The sequence below is a fragment of the Colletotrichum spaethianum genome (assembly GCF_022836535.1).
Source record: "Colletotrichum spaethianum MAFF 239500 DNA, contig54, whole genome shotgun sequence".
NCBI lineage: Eukaryota > Fungi > Ascomycota > Sordariomycetes > Glomerellales > Glomerellaceae > Colletotrichum > Colletotrichum spaethianum.
Genome location: NW_026054824.1, coordinates 130,575 through 147,870, shown reverse-complemented (window position 1 = coordinate 147,870; position 17,296 = coordinate 130,575). Strand labels below are relative to the sequence as shown.

The following is a 17,296-nucleotide window of genomic DNA, read 5'->3' as shown; positions in this document are numbered from 1 at the left end:
CTCCTTGAACAAGGCACTGAGTAGTCTATTACTTATAGTAGTAAGGCTAAGAACGTAGATGTCTAGTTTGAAACAGCTGGCAATGGACAGGCTAAGGCTGGATTTTCTGGTTCTAGGACGGCTAAACAGCAGGTAGCCCCTTTGATATGGTAGCCCGCAGCGTGTATACCAAGCCCGAGCTTCGGGATCGAGGAATGAGCGGACATCCTTGAGGAGCGTCTGCTTGAGCTGCTTGTTCATGATAACAGTATTGATCGGCTTGAGGTCTTGGGTAGTGGTTTATTTCTAGCTGTTGTTATAGTTCTCAAAGATTGAAGTTTTGTTCTTAGAATACCTTAGATATTTGACGCGATATTCTTCTATAAGGTCCTATAGAACCTATGTAGAGCGCCTAACACACAAGACTGTTATTGTGTTGCGCGGAAACAATGCTGCTTTGTCTTGCGTGCATTGTAAAGTGAGACGGTTCCCACAATACCAGAAATACAGCGGTGTTCCCCAAGGAGTAAACCGAAGATGTTTTTTAGCCGTAATATTAATGTTAAGCTAGGACAAGCTTCTTCCTCGTCTGCTTTTAACACTGATAAGCAAGGAGCTAGCATCTCTGGAAAAGGCTTGGCTAGAAACCCACGCATTCAACATGTCATATGCCTTGTTAGGATCATAGACATCGATATTTGAAGCTGGAGGATATTAAATATGTGTCACAAGTTTGGGAATGGTTACTAACTGAAGTAGGTGTTAACGAATCCTTCCATGGTCTTGCACAGAAACTTGCTGCAAATTATTAATATCCTATAGATACATAGCAAACCGGCGTAGCCATCCAAGTTTCTGTTGAGAAGCTGTTGGAGTGTTGCGGCGAGGCCGGTGAAACCAGGGAAGAAGATGTCGATAGCAGAGAGATGGAGAGGAGGAGTACTTGGATGATGCATAGTGCAGAAAGAGTGTTCTGTGTGTTATGTTTAACAATGTTGGCAACACCGCTTGTAGAAGTTTAAGCACAGAACGTCAACAGATTTCTTATATTTATACCAGTACTAAGATGGATTAGGTACGGTTAGGACGATAGAACTTCTGCGAGAAGAGAGGGCATAATGGAGCCTTTTAAACTCTGGAGGCACGCTTAATATGCATACTATGGCCATCTCCATGGCGCAAAAGGCTGCGAATGGAGACCATCTTGGGACGTTTGAAAAGCTGTTGGCTATTCTACAATTCCCCTTCCCTCACAACTCAAGACTTTAGATGTTGCTACAGGAGCCCTAGTACTGCTATACAAATACTAGGTTCATGCGTGATATCTGATGCAAGTTGGTGGCCCTTGAAGAGGGTAACTAGTTCTTGGTTAAGTGGGATGGAATTGAGAGTGTGCATGGTCTAATGAAACATTTCTGTGGCTTATATTTGATAAGGTAACCCGGATTTCTCCTTGCTCAGTTAACTACGTGTAGGCTCTTCTGCTTAAATCTATATGTAGCTTAATTTAATGTAAACCTCTTAGTAGGTGAAACAAGATGATATGTTTAGAATAAGAAGGGAATGGGTATTCTTGTTCTCAGGGAACGTAGCTCTAATATCTGAGCGTGGGCCTATGTTCAGCACAAAGTTTCTTGTTCTAAACCTACCTTTATGCAAGTGCGACTGGACATAGTACTAAACTAGTCTTAGCCAGTGGGGCCAAGCAATTTTGTGAGAACACGCCAAAACAAGGACTTTTGTTCTGCACAAGTCGAACAAAATGCCTTGCTCTAGACACGATAAGCCAGGGATATGGCAGCAGCAAGGTGTGATGTCATTAAGCGTTTGTCTGCTCTGGTATTGCAACTTAGTAAGAATTGTGATTATTAGCATCAGTATGTGATTACAATTAAATGAATTGCTCTTGTAATATATGTAGACAAATCTTTTTATGTAGAACATATGGTGACCAGAATCTCATTAGTTGTATGAATGACTGTATGGAATGCCCCTAGTCAGCAAGTATCTATGAACTACTAGAAACCTCAGCTTTGGTTTGAGCAGGCTCATCCCCAGTGCCGTTGCACCAAGTACATTTGAATCCTCTGTTAATGCCTTTGTTGTCGCACTGCTTGCATTTTTTAGCCATCTTGGTACAGAAAGCCTGTGAGTATAAGGCGTCAAAGGTGCCCTGAGGACACTGTCAGTAACTGATCCAAGGTTTTGGTAGTGTGGATGGAAAATAAACAGATGATTATTTGATGAAGGTTACTAAAAGAACAAAGATCTTGTGTGAGTAGGAAGCGTAGGAATGGGTGCTACTTATGTGCCACGGCTGTCATTGGTGTGCCACTAATTTTTGACCCGAGGTTTCCCTGGGCATGGATACCTGATATGTGATGACTTTATTCAATGGCTTTAAGAAGCCAAAGCTATCCTTCCCTGCATCATAACAACGCTATTTGTCTATCATGGAGTGTTAAACTTGCTTAGATTATTTCATGACCCCTGAGGCGTTGCATGAGCATATTGGATTCTTTCAGGTGAGTATCCTCCGTCTAACGTTAGTAACTCCTCTAAAAAATGCTTAGTCCCAGGCTTAGTATCATGTGTGCAAGCTATTGAGATGCCTGGCGTATGTCCGTTTCCGCTCTAATGATTACGATTTCGGTGATATTAAGAATGATAATGACTTGGGTGACACTGGTGGTTCCTGTGACGTTAACTCTGAGAATGAGAGGAGTAGCATAGAAGATATTGATCTGCAGTGCCCCTAGCATGAATGCCGCGAGCTACAGGGATTCTGGACCTTGAAAGAGCTCCAGAGACACTTTGTAATTCATATTTTACTTATCCCTCGTTTGGTTGATTGACTCTAATAATCTAATACTCAGATACTCTGTACTATGAACTCTGCCCGCCGTGTGGACGCGTTATAGAACGCGTAAGCACTTATCTCCACCATAACTACAAGAAGGGTAGATCAACCTCACATATCTTGCAGCAACAGAAAGCACTTTGGCGACAGGTGGGCATGCAACTGAGAGAAGCAAAGGCAGAAGTTTCTTGTACCGACCATACACAAGAGTCAATAGATGGGCACACACATCAGTATCACAAAAGACAAAGAACAGAGAATAATAGGGTTAAAGTTGAGCTTCCAACAACAGTAGCTCTCAGCAGCCCTGAACACGATAGCAAGCCTGTTCTCGGACCCTCCACAGCTATCACCAGCAATGTTGATGCCTAACTGGTTTCAAGCAACACCGAGACCTTCTCCAAATCGTTGAACCTCATGCCTGTGGGCTCCGGTCTTAATCTATCACTGAACCTGGAAGAGCCATCTTTGCCCTGGTCGCAGTTCTACCATGTCCTCCCAACTTCTGATCTATCTCGTGCTGCCATGGCAGAGTATAGGGCCCATGGCCTCGATCCTTTTGCGGACATGATATCTATGTCCAAGGCGCCGCTCATGTACACTGGCATAACACTCGTATCAAAAGCCCCACTTATATACACGTTGATGTAGGTGTTTGGGATGCATGAAGCAGAGCGTGAGCTTCATGGACAGACGATACTAGGATCTATATATGGAGAAAACGAATCTGCGGGTTTGAACATGGTCGCCTCCACTGAGAGTACTGGCGACAGATATAGGCCACTTGGGTATTGAGACTGTTCCCTCATGAGACACATACATACAGATATGTATATACTAAATATCACTGATCTCTAAACATAAAGTTGACACCTATTGTTAGTGTTTCCAGGGCTGCAGCTTGCTGCTTCAGCTCCCGGCTGTTAAGGAACCTCTTTTTTGGCCAGCCCTGTATCTCATCCTCCGTTGCAAAACAAAACTGAACTGAATAGCCTTTCAGTAAGTGGATCTGTAAACGTGTATTATGTATTATCCTTTGATGGTTAGACTGAGCAAGGACAAGCGGATAGAAGACATACAGGCTACCCTCTGGCATGTTAATCTTAATTTGTTTACAGTCTCTTAGGGGGGCATATGGAATTTCTAAGAGGCCGTTTAAAGCAACGAATCCTCTGATTAGGAGTTGATGCAAACCGTCGAGTATAACTACGCTTGACCCCAGGCTCTATAGTCATACCACTGCGGCTTTTAATTCAGGATTTAGCCTAGTTATAAAACCGTAGATGCGCTCAGGGCTACTACGGTAAACTTCATAGATCCTAACTGCACACCATAGGAACAAAGCCTCCAAAGTGATCTAGACACGCTAGAACTATATCAGTGACGCGTTTTCTGGGCAATGTTCTGCTTTCATACCTGATCTTCGAACATATTCTGTTTACAGAAGTTTAAGCCGTCAGCAGACTCGATTAGAAACCCCCTCTGTTGAAATTCCTTAACCCGCTCCCCCACCAATGCGTCATCAACATGGAGAAAGGCAGCTTCAGTGAATGTTCGTTTCACATCTGCTGCAGATAGAGCAGTAGTTAAAGCCATGGGAGAGATGCAGTACAAAGAAGCCAGAGGCAATGGACTGGGTTGATCGGACAAAGTGACGGCTGTCAGGCTGTAATGTGGAAATGATGGTCACGTGTTAGAAACGATGCCCAAACAGCCTTGCGGTTAGCATTACCGACTGGTGTGTCGGATATACGTAATTCCGCTGGTTTCTTGGCGAGCTTTAGCACACATGACCTAACGTTAGCAGGGGCAATCAGTGACACTAACAGACGCTAACCAAGGCACCATCTGAACCAACACTGAAGTCTTTGAAATCAGAGTACCCACTGTTAGCAGCTGTTAAGACCATAGAGGGCTGCGGCCCACCACACTATCATTTCTCATCATCAGCCCACGCGAGCTGAATCCCACCATCATGGCCGTCTCCCTAGATGTCGGGCCAACTATCACAGTCCACGGGGACGCCAGTACTTCTCGACGGTCGGGACGAGTCCGAAAACCGACCGCAAAGGTCAGAGTGGTTGAGCAAGTCAGCTACCAGGACAATGCTGAGCTTAAAGATGAGATCAACAAGCTCTCAAATCTTGTCCAGGACCTCCTACGACGGGACGCTGAGAGGGAACAATTCCTAAAAGACTGCTTGAAGAAGATCGAATCCTTGGAAAGAGAGCTTCAGGAGGAGAAGCAGCAGTCAGACCGGCACCAACGGGGTCTAGCAAGGTCTATGCATGCTGTTAGCACAGGACCCAGCGAGTCCGCCCTGAGTCTCCAAGGGCATCCCTTACACACAGCCCAGAACCAGCCGACCCCAGTTCGTTCCTACGCGGCGGTGGCGAGCCAGCCACTAAACAGAAAACAGGACAAACCGAAGCTAACAAAACAAGCTGCAAAACAAGCCCGAAACCAGGCGGCCTCGAAAGACCTGCGCGTCTTCGCGCGTCTGCCACCTGACAACCCGCTTCGTAACGAGAGGGCCTACGACATATACGCCTTCGTTCGAGAAAAGCTGAGTCCCCAAGCTCGAGAAGCCCTCAAGGGGATCGACCATGTAAAGACAGGATTAGCACTCCTACCTTCATCAGCGGATGGCGCAAAAGCCCTGCTGGAGAACAGAGAACAGATTGCTGCCCTTCTCCAGGCGCAGGCGGTCGAGCAGCGCGATACCTGGATCCGAGCCTATATCGCAAATGTCCCTTGTACTAGGCATTGTTTGATAACTAACACCGAGCTGGAGATCACGACCGAGGAGCTCCTTGAAGAGATACAGATCGTGACAAAACTCAAGCCTGAAAAAGCATACTTTTCCAGAAAAGACGAAGTCGAAAAGCTGGGTACGGTGACAGCCTGGTTTAGGGCGGACGCCGTAAGGCAACTACCAAGACGCCTCCGTCTGATGGGGGCCAGCGTTTTTGTGAACCTGCAGTTTCCGAGGGAGAAGAGGTCCCCCCAATGCTACCGCTGCGGCGGCTTTCACAGCGAACGAACGTGCACCAGAAGGAAGAGATGCCTCAAGTGCAGCTCTCCCTCCCACACGACTGACTTACACCGGGCACCCTGCGGCGGCACCGAGGGTCACGATGGCTGTGACTGCCCCTTTAAATGCCCATCGTGTAACGGCCCCCACTCCGCCTTTTATGCGACTTGCCCTATCAAACCCAAAGTGGTGAAGGGCGTAGTCCAGAGGAGGAACAAGGCACAGCTACGGGCCATCCGAGCTGAGGGAGAGAGATCGTGGAGAATTGCGACCCAGCAATCGCATCGACATTCCCATGAAGAAGGACAAGTGATGGACTGCGCCCCGACAAATGAGACACAGCAGGAGCAGACAGTCCTCTAGGATGCTGCAAATCATGCAAGCAAACGTGGCCAGACGACCATCTGCACACGAAACGGCACTGAATCTAGCCTACGCGGCCCATGTCGACATACTGCTACTACAAGAGCCCGCTATCCGCTCGGAAGAGAGAAGGCTCACAAGATGCCACCCGGGTTTTGAGATTTTCACCCCAGTGGACAATTGGGTTGAAGACAGACCTAGGGTGCTCACTTACCTCCGCAGAGGAACGGGACTACGGGGCGTACAAACACGCCCACTGCCCAGCCCATCCACAGATCTGCTCTTCCTACAACTCCTGGTGGGAATGCGGAAAGTCCTCACAGTCATCAACGTTTACAACCCCCCTTGCGGCTCGCTGCGACCCGGTCAAGCGGTTAGGGATATCATAGCGGCCTGGCAACCGAAACCCGAGGATCGAGTACTGATCGCGGGGGATTTCAACCTACACCATTGGACCTGGCAGCCCGATGCCACAGGCTCCCCTGACGCTGACAACCTGGTAGAATGGGCTGAAGCCGCCAGCCTTGTCCTGCTGTCGCCGACAGGTGAAGCTACACACGAAGACGGCAACACGTTAGACCTATGCTGGGCGTCCAGCAACCTCTATGGGGCATCCACCAGCATAGAAACGTCCCTACACACAACGTCTGATCACGAATCTCTGCTTACCCGGGTCCCCTTGGCCCTAACCGATATACCCAGCCCAACTGCGGGAAAGTTCCGGCTCGACACGATGGATGAGAAGCTCTTCCTCGACGTTCTTAGGCGAAACATGCAACCTCTGCGCCATACTGCAAGCAACGCAAGAGATCCACAGGCGTTGGACCTCCTAGCGCAGCAGCTCACAGATTGTCTTGGAGAAGCGCTTACGGCTTCTACAAGGCGCACGCTTGGCAGAGGACCAGGGAGGCCATACTGGAACGAAACCTGTACGCGCAAACACCACGCCTATACGACTAAAAGAGGAACCGTCGCGAGACTCCGCGCTTTGGGAATAGACTGTCAATGGGAGCGAGAGGAGGAGGACATCCTTAAACAGGACTTTCTCCGTGAGCTTCGCCGTTCCAAGGACACCTACTGGAGAGAAAAGATCGCCGCAGCCTCCACAGGCAAAGACGTATTTGAAATGGTCGGGTGGCACAAAGCCACAGGATCCTTCCAGACCCCACCACTCCGAGATGAGGACAACCCATCCACTCTCGTCTCACAACCGAAAGAGAAGCGCGACTTGTTTGCCCGCGTTCTTCTCAGAAATGCTGCCATCTCTGCGGACATACCAGCAGAGACCCTAGTACCCCACCCGCAGGCCAAACTTCCTTTCCCACAGATCACAAAGGACGAGATACGTACTTCAGTCCTCTCTGCGGGAAGCACTACCCCTGGGTCCGATGGAATCACGACGGCCGTTCTCAAGACCGCATGGCCGGTCATTGAGGACATTGTCTTCTCGCTCTACAGCGGATGCATACGCGAGGGCTGGCATCCCACCTGTTTCAAAGAAGCAATCCTAGTCATCTTGCCTAAGCCGGGCAAGAGAGACAGGGCGCTCCCGCGCTCTTATAGACCAATTGCGCTCTTGTCCGTACTTGGAAAAGGCTTGGAGAGACTTGTAGCAAGGAGGCTTGCCTGGATCACAGTCAAGCACCGGATACTGCACGACCAACAGTTCGGCGCCCTCCCTCTTCGCTCGTGTAGCGATCTCACTGGTGCTGCCATCCACGATATCGAGTGCGCCTGGCAGAGGGGTCTTGTCACCTCCATGCTCACACTTGACGTGAAAGGGGCTTTCGACGCCGTGCTGCCAGGGAGGCTGGTCCATCGCCTCCGCCAACAAGGATGGCCGGAGAACCTCGTCAAATGGGTTTCGAGCTTTGTCATCGGGAGAAGAGCAAGAATTAGGTTGGACGGGGAGATGGGAGACGTCTTCGACCTCGAGTGTGGGTTACCACAGGGCTCACCCGTGTCTCCCATCCTCTTCATGCTCTACATCGAACCTCTATTCAAGCTGGGCACTGCGCGTCCCGGAAGGAAGCGGTCTCGGTTTGGCTATGCCGACGACATCGCCATCCTGGCATCCTCAACCTCTCTAGAAGACAACTGTGCCCTACTAGCTAAAGAATGGCAAGAAGCCCTGGGATGGGGCGCGTCGGAGGGTATCACGTTCGATCTCGACAAGTTGGAACTCATCCATTTCACCAAGAGACGCAAAGATGGAAACCCGCCAATATCTATCACAATGTTGGACGGGCGGCAGCATACAGTTCATGCTGTTGACCAAGGTTCCTCTCTGCGATGGCTTGGCGTCCACTTCGACCGAAGGCTCTCATTCAAGAACCATGTGAGAGACCTCTGCGCCAAAGCATGCCGGGTAGTCAACGGACTGCGAGGACTAGGGAACACCGTCTGGGGCGCGCCGGCGCACCTCCTTTGTCGTGCTATTACCTCTTGCGTATCACCTATTCAGTATTACGCATCGGAGGCATGGTGGCCCGGCAGGAACCGGGTCAAGAATGGACACACTGTGTCGAACGGGGTCAACGGTCTGCTTCACCAACTTGACACTATGCAAGCCAAGGCCATCAGATCTGTACTCCCAGTGTATAGAACGACGCCTGTACCGATCCTACAGCGCGAAGCTGCCCTGCCGCCGGCAGAGGTGATATTAGACGCGAAGCTCTACAAAGCCTCTGTAAGGGTCCATCGCCTTGACGAACGACATCCCCTCCGGAAGAGGCTCGGAGACAGGCCAGGACCAGACTCTAGGCTACGACGAATGGCATGGCTTGCAGATGGCAATGCTGAATACATAGACCCGCTGGAACTACCACCTTGGGAGTGCTTAGCGGACTGGCACAAAGTCCTCCGGAGAGTCGGATACGACCCTGGGAAGGCCAAGGAAGAACTAGCCCTCGAATTTACAGACAGACTGGGAAAGTTCTCAAAGCGGGATATTGTTGTCTATACCGACGGTTCCCAAACGACAGACGGAAGCAGAACCTCCGCCGGGGCTGGCTGGGTAGGATACCAGGCCACACGACAGATCTTCCGGGGATCCGAACCGCTCGGCCACCAAACGGAGGTCTTTGACGCAGAGGCGCAAGCCGCTCTTCAGGGCCTGCTGGAAGCCGTAAGGTCTCCCACGGCACGGATGGCAGACAATGTTCATATCTGCCTCGACAACCTCGCAGTCGCGGCTAGGCTCGTTGCTCGGAGCGCAGGAAGCAGCCAGACTAGATTTAGGGCCTTTAGTGGGCTCTCCTGCTCTTGGAAACAGAGAGAACGGACAAGCTGGACGATGCCCGGCAGGGTATACATATGGTGGTGCCCTGGACACGCGGGAATACCAGGAAACGAGGAAGCGGACTCTCTGGCCAAGGAGGCCTGCAAACAAACCCCAGAATCACATCCACGGCCTACATTGGCGCACTTGAAACGGCAGTCTAAAGCGGTCGCTTTCCAAACTTTCGACAGAAGATGGCCATCACTCTGCCCTCGGCAGTATGCCGACCTTGGGATAGTCCCCCATCCCAAGCCCCCCGAGCTTCGCCTTCCTCGACACCTGCTGGGAAGGCTGTATGCATCAAGATCGCATCACGGAGACTTCGCAGCATACCACGAGAGGTTTGCCCATAAGGACGCACTGCTCGACTGCAGTTGTGGTAGACGCAAAACCCCAGTGCATTTCTACTTCTGCAAGCGTGGCCGGAAAGCCACCCCAGCCCATCTTCGCCGACATATGGCGAAAGCAAGCATAGATTTTCTGCTAGGTTCTACGCAGGGAGCCTCTCTTCTGTGCGAATGGATGGAGGCAACCAATTTCTTTTCTGAAATCTGCCCGACTCATTGAACAGGAACGTTAGGTGAAGACGGCAGCCTGTAAAATAGTATAGATTAGCATAGACCATGTCGGCATCGCCCGGCACGTCCCTTTTTACTCTGGACGTTAAATATATCATCATCATCATCATCATCAAGGCACCATCTATACCATCAATAGCCTACTCAGAAAATTAGAAGCCTCCACCCTGAAGAAGGGATGTTTAATACAGATGGTATATAGATGGATCCTAGCTCCCACTCGAATTTGGGGAGCTACTGACCAAGTCACTAGACAACAATGTATTACAGCATATGAATCTGGTTGCTGGATTATCAAGTGAGGTTGAAGATTCAACCAGTCGAAATTTTCATGCATATTATGACCCTAAACCTGGACCAAAGCCTGGGCCACTTCGGTAGCCGGTCAAATATGTGGAGACCTATACTGACAGACCAATGCGATCGCTGAAGGAGTAACCAAAATGATTAGCCATCTTTAAGCTGCGTATTCCTATATAGCATCTATATAAGAACACAAACTCTTGTTCTAGGACAAAACACAGACTATGATAGTGGCCTGGGACGTGTTTCGTTGTTCTTGCTTGTTGCCTATTGTTGCTTTAGGCAATGACTTTGTATAAGTGAGATACGACGCTGTGGCACAGAACCTGAAATTCAGGAAATAAGAAATTGTGTTCTTTGGTAGGTCAAGCAATTACCAACTCAGTAAATCGTCTGCTGCCCGCGGCGCAACATAAGACGAAGAATGCTAGGTTCGGTGGAGTCCGTAGCTTCGGTTGTTCCACCGCAGCCTCTGCTGCGTCTTGTTGCTGCTAGATGAAAGTAGTGCTAGGCACAGAGAATGCCAGCAGGCGCCGCTGACAATGACCGGATGTTAACGAGGAAAATGGTGTCGGACATCACCACTTCACCCATTTCGCGCAGGCTTGCCTAGCCAGCCAGGACAATCACGTTTGTATATAGCCTCACGTTCTACCCCTCATTCATTCAACCAGAATGTCTTCTGTTGGCATGGCCGAAAGTGGCAGGCGCCGGTCTGGCTCCATTCTGTGGGGTTGGATTTCTGTATTATTCTCGTAGACAGATGCATCGCGGCTTCCTTTCCATCCAGAACAAGAAAACATGTTCGGGAACAACAGCGTTAACGTGCGGGTACCGCCGACTGGTTATCTTAAGTAGTAAGCGACTATGCGGAACATGAATTCAGGTTCTGCTCTGGAGCAAGTCCCTGGACTTATCTAGACCCACTGTAGAACGGGAGGGGGTGGAGTAGGAGAGGGGCGTCGTAGCCCCTGCACAGGTTATGGCCACACCGAATGCGACCACGGAACTGTTCTTCTTAGGCGTGTGGGCAACGTGAACAAGCTATTTCTTTCTCCATGAGTAATACTGTGTGGTGAGTAAATTAGGTGTGTTAAGAGATGTATGTGTTGGGTATTGACGTCGGGCAATAAAGAAAGCTTTGTTCTTTTGGATAAAGCGTTTTTCCTGAGGTCAGTCACTATGCACGTCCCGCTAAATACATATCTTTTATGTACCCGGCTAAAGCACGTTCTCCTGATGAACCTAGTCCCTTGATAAGGATCGTGGGCTAGCGATCCTAGTCCTGTCTTGGCTACATTGTACCTCGCTCCCTTGGCTCTCAGATGCAAGGAAGTTGTAGCCATGTATTGTGCATCAATGGCAAACCGACTCCGTTCGTACCTCTTAAGCATGGACCTAGACTGTATAAATATGCCCTCAATGCTTGACGTTGAACCTTGTGGCATCCTGAACGCTCTTATTCAAACCTATATTGACAATATCTTTTAGTCACTTACTCTTTTGCAAAACCTAACATGTGTCTATCTGCTATTCTTCTCTACAGGACTGCCTGAGTAGTATTACGGTAACCCAATAGAACCCTTATAACTACGGAAGGCAAAGAACAGCAAGTTTTGTACATCACGCAGCATGGCATAATAGGCGGAACAGGCCAAGTTGCTATGTATCTGATGCAACCGGAAATGACGAATGCTCAGGCAGAAATAATTCGCTACTCTATATATCCTATGTGTAACTATGTTTAGAAGCTTAAAACTGATTATTGGTAACTGTAAGGACGCCCTTATGTCTTTAAGTATAGGTCTGACGAGAAACAGACAAGTAAGATTCATATCTCCATGGCAGCCCTTTGCCTAGCTGGCTTAGGTCCTATTCCCTAAAGGGAATCGGTGTTTTATATCGGCCTACTTTGCTCGAACTGCTAGTGAAGTGGTTGTATGAATAGGTCCCTTGGGCTAGGCTGTCGGCAAAGTCACCCAAACTCCCTTCGCTGGCTACGGCTCACCTATAACCTGTTCAATTAATATCGAACATATCACAGAACATGATCAGATTATAATTTTCCTACTAGACGATCCCACCGTGGCTCCTGTGCTGTCCTAGGCCTTCCAAAGACCGGCTACCAAATGGGTTGCACATGTTGCACAGCTAATTCCATATTACACTGACAAAGACTTCAGTCTGAGTAGTAGTCTAATAGACAAAACTATTAGAGCAGAATTGAGCTTACCCAGCAATGGAGACATAGCCTCGAAAGTTAACAATAGAACCAATACTGCTAATGTAGTCCAATCAGGCAGTTACATAGGCGTCTGCGTCCCGCTTCCGATTAGCAATACCTCTCTTTTTCACTTACAACCCAACTAACTGTGTTGCAATTCACATTAATACTACTTGCTATACACAGACAGCCCTAGTTCAGCTTTGAACTCAAGTTTTAACTTGCACTTAGATGATTCAGGAAATGCGCAATTTGTCACTATGGTTGACCTTGAAGTTCAAGAGAACGACATTGACGATAAATGTATTGTTGTTAAACCTCTGCTCTGACCAGGAACTAGTTTCTGGTTGTGAAAGTGTGGAGCGCAGGACTTTAGTCTAATGTTGCTCTAGATGATCTGAAAACTAATCATAATAGAGGAATATAAGTATATTTTAAGGCGAGTATGCTGGATCATCTATATAGTGAAGTCTGAGAATCGCAAGCTCGTGATATAATTCCTACCAGTGAGGCCTAAACACCGACAGGAAGGAGTGTGTGGATAGCGGTTGTAAAATGAGCATGGTTTTCTTGCTACTGCTTAAGGAGTGATATGAGAGCCTTGGTAGGACCCCTTGTCTGAGAGGAATGATGAGCTGGGTGTTACCATCTCGTATGCGATACATTACATCCGTGGCGGTCGGTCCAGGGGCATACAGACACAGAGAGGACGGGTCAAAATTTCGTGATGCTAGTATTAACAGGTCCTGTACTACTCAGCCCTCCGTTGGGCTTTCCGCATGAAGTTAAATTACTAGAAGCAGTGAGGAGACATCCGGCCTCGTGCTGTGAGGGGGGGTGTTAGCTAACCCTCCGTGGTGTCTTGTCGGGCTGACCGGCTGATTCGAGATGGAGGGGGTTGGGCGGTAGTTGGACCAGCGCCCACTGTCTGTCTATCGTACTGGGCGTGGGGCTTGGTTTGCGGTATACACTACTTCAGGGATGGACCGGCTTAGTGACTAGGTTTTGACTGTAAGTCTGGACTATGACAAGTTGTCGCGTATCAGCTAAGGTAATACAATGAGAGTTCGACGCCTAATAGAGCATACAAAGTGGACACAACCCTAGAAAAAGGAAAATGTGTATGAGTTAACAAGGCAGACATACCTCCATGAAAAGGGGCTATATGTTAAAGGCGTAACAGTAGACCAGGGGGCTTACTATTATGGTACTTTGATGTAAGCAGGCAAGATGTCGTAACGTATACTGCAGTATTGAACGCAAGGACTTGTTAGGCTACTGCCTTAGACACCAATGACAAATATTTGATGGGCCATGGGCTGTCAGTAGGAAGATAAGGAGGCAACATTCCCCCCTTAACCATACCTATGGCGGTATCCTCGGTATCACTCGCTCTCCATTGCCAGCCATGATGGCAATCTCTTCTCAGACGAGTCAGGCAGATGGCTCGAAAACCTCAGAAAGACCATCAGAATGCTCGTCGAGTGCCCATGGATAGACAAGTCATATTGATGCTTTGGGGGTACTTCTTAACGCTGCCTGCTTAGATTTGGAAGGCCCTAGGTCTCTTGCTGACCCTCAGGGGTCGGACTCCCAAGATCAGACTCCTGGACCACCCTTGCACTACTAGAACTCTTATTATAACAGCTGGCTGCATAAAAATCCCCTTGAGACGGGCTACAAGTTTAATGACGGTATTTACGAAGATAGCGATACTATGCCTACTTGGTGCTCTAGCCTAAAATCGTAACGGAAGATGCCCTTAAACGACTTACAAAGTGAAGGAGATGGCTCTTCCTTTTATAGAAGCAATAAGGAAAATCTGTTACCTAGGACACCATACCAGGTTGTTGTGTCTATGGATAGGTATTGAATGAGCTTTGAAGGCCTCTTTGACCGTACCGGCAGAGATGGACCTGTCAATATGAAGTTCACTCTACCGACTCTCACGGAATCTGTCAGCATCAAACTGAGCATAATGGCTAAGCAGAAAGAACCCTTGTCACAAAGCACCAGCTACCACAGCTGGAAATCGAAAGGGGCTAAGCGAGCTGACCGAGTCCAGCCACGACGAGGTAAGGAGAGAAACAATAGCATAAGGAGATACAGAGGCCGCCTATAGCAGGGACAGAGGCTGCTACCCATGTGACCAAGATGGCGCGTTATGCATGATCGCTGGGTTGTCCGAGGTTCGTTGGTTGGCTGCGCCTTTTGACCGCGGCAATGGATCCCTTTCGATGTCCGCTTCATGCATGATAGGTGTGGCTTCAAGGGGCTGATACCTTGGATCAAGAACTCGGAGAGATAGTCTCCCCGAGCTAAATAGTATATAAATGGCAACTATCACCCTTGCAGCTGCCAGCTCTCAGTCTCGCTCTTCATCCACACATACTCCTGAATAATGCCATTCCACAATTCGACTCCAGCAAGCTACCCAGTTCCTGGCGACAATGCTATCGTAATTAGCAGCAATGACGACTCAGAAGAAGGCATAGGCGAAACAAACGACTTCGATCACGACAATAGCCGGGCTAGCGGCGGGGAAGCCAACGACGAAGGCGCTGGGGATGCCGACGCTGAAGACGTCAGTGACAGCAAAGATAGCATCAGCAAAGACAGTGCTTTTGTTGCCGATGACTTTGCTGATGCCAACAAAGATACCTCTGTGGCTAGAACAGCCAGCAACCACGGAAGAGATTGTGGCCCAACTGATGCTGCTGTTGCCGCTACTGGAGATCGATGTATGGTTCAGGAACTGGCTGCGATTCGCGCTTTACTCGCCCAAATCGAAGCCAAGCTGTCTCAGAACACTAGTCCTGCTCAAGCGATTTACACATCCATCGCAACAACTTCTCACGGTAAACGCAAGCAAACTAGCCAAGCAAGCAAGTTCCCAAAAAGGCAAAGGAGTACTTGGGAGGGGAAATAAGGGTTTTGAGAGTCTGATGACACGCTGAACGCTTAAGAGTGAGATGTTCAATAGATATTCCATATCTATTCTACTAGCAGTTGAATAAAAAGCGTACTGCTATGAGAACATGGGACAGTACGGAAAATCCTGGCAGATGAAGCATAGAAACGAAGTGTACTGTTACGAGAAAGCGTACTATTAAGAGCAAGTGTATTGTTATAAGAAAGAGTATATGTATGAGAAAATGCACCACTGCTAAAAAGTCTGCCAAGACAATCAGTCCCAGTTGCCAAACCCTATCTACCTACTTGCTTGTCAAATGCCTCTCCTTTCTAGAAACAATTTACTTCACCGTCATACAGTAATGCCAGCACTGTTCCTAGAACATTTACGGACATACACCATTACTTCTAGAACGCCTAAAAGTAATCCCTGCTTATTAAACACCTTGTTCAATTCTAGAACCCAGAGGTTCCTAAAGGCTATTCTAACTCTGGAACCTCCCCGAGGGCCTACTCTATCTATCATGGATCTTTGGTGAATACACATGTATGGTCGGCCCCGGCGCTAAGCCCCGGATGCAGAAGGCATCTGGCTCAGCTATACCAACGGAAAACCACTTGAAATATTAATAGTTAACTAATAATGCTTTTTTCTATTCACAGCTATACTACATAAGTGACGACTAACTGATTAATTCTATTACGCCCCAGCAAGGGCAACTATCGTTTATGTGCATGATCCCTCTAACTCCGGTTTCTTCATATCTCGCTTAGCCCTTATGTATCCACCACTACATAGTTGTTCCTGCCACTGCTGTTACCCTAGCTTGTGGTGCACGGGTTACCACTCCCACTGCAGAGGGGTTGTGGCCCATGCGTGACAGTCCGAATGATGAAATATAGCCTATTCTGGCTTTTGGGTTGCAGGTTGGCCTCTTTCAGATGTAATCAGGTGGGCCACACTTCAACAGCAGTACCATGCAGAAGTAATCCTGCTTAGGTTGGTGTCTTTCGACGGAGCTGTTCCCCGGCGGGCCCATGCCGAAAAAAACCCCTTTGGTTTTCGTATACCAATGAGGCTATTACGGCACGTCAAGCCACGCAACTCTGCCGTGGCTGGTGTCGCTGTCAGGGTTGTGGCTAATGCTGTCACTGGCCACGGGAGGATTTTATTGAACCACTTGGCCAGAATAAATCCAACTACTGTCTTGCACGGGCCACAACACCAACACGGGACTGTTGTAGCCCGTGCATACCGGGCGACCTACGGGGCAGGAAGGATATTTGTGGGGGGGGGGGGGGGGGTTGGCAAAAGTGGGATCGTAGGCATTGAAGACCTCCAAGAGTGCCCGTTGCTGTCAGAAGCGGGAGTGTTGAGCGCGAGGCTATCCGAGAACGCTCTGGGGACCGGTTACTGTCACACGTATGACGGCCGTAATAGTGGAGCCGCCTGGATAAGCGGCTCGGAGATAATCACTCACTATCCGAAGTCCCTGGTGCTAACTGACCTGAATACTACATAAGAGCGGCTGTCTAACCAAGCGTTTCCTGGTCCAGGTCGGACTATGGAGAGAGCGCTTCTACGCACCGTGATAGATAGGGCAAAACTAGCGTCAGAAGTGTAATGTGGTGAATAGATCATGGTGACTCAGAGGATTAGGTCTAGACACACACAAGACATAGCGCAAACAAAAGGAAAGGACACCAACCTGGCACAAGGTCCAATGGTAAGTCGCCACAGGGCAGGCTACCGTAAGTACTA

At 48.9% G+C, this 17,296-nt stretch overlaps 1 protein-coding gene across 1 annotated transcript; it reads left to right on the top strand.

Moving 5' to 3' along the window:
* Nucleotides 1-4,814: 4,814 nt before the first annotated feature.
* On the top strand, nucleotides 4,815-5,766 carry ColSpa_11972 (uncharacterized protein; the record flags this gene model as incomplete). Its single annotated transcript, XM_049278184.1, has 2 exons — nucleotides 4,815-5,730; nucleotides 5,753-5,766. 2 exons carry the CDS (start codon nucleotides 4,815-4,817, stop codon nucleotides 5,764-5,766), a joined length of 930 nt encoding a protein of 309 aa, XP_049134141.1.
* Nucleotides 5,767-17,296: the final 11,530 nt, after the last annotated feature.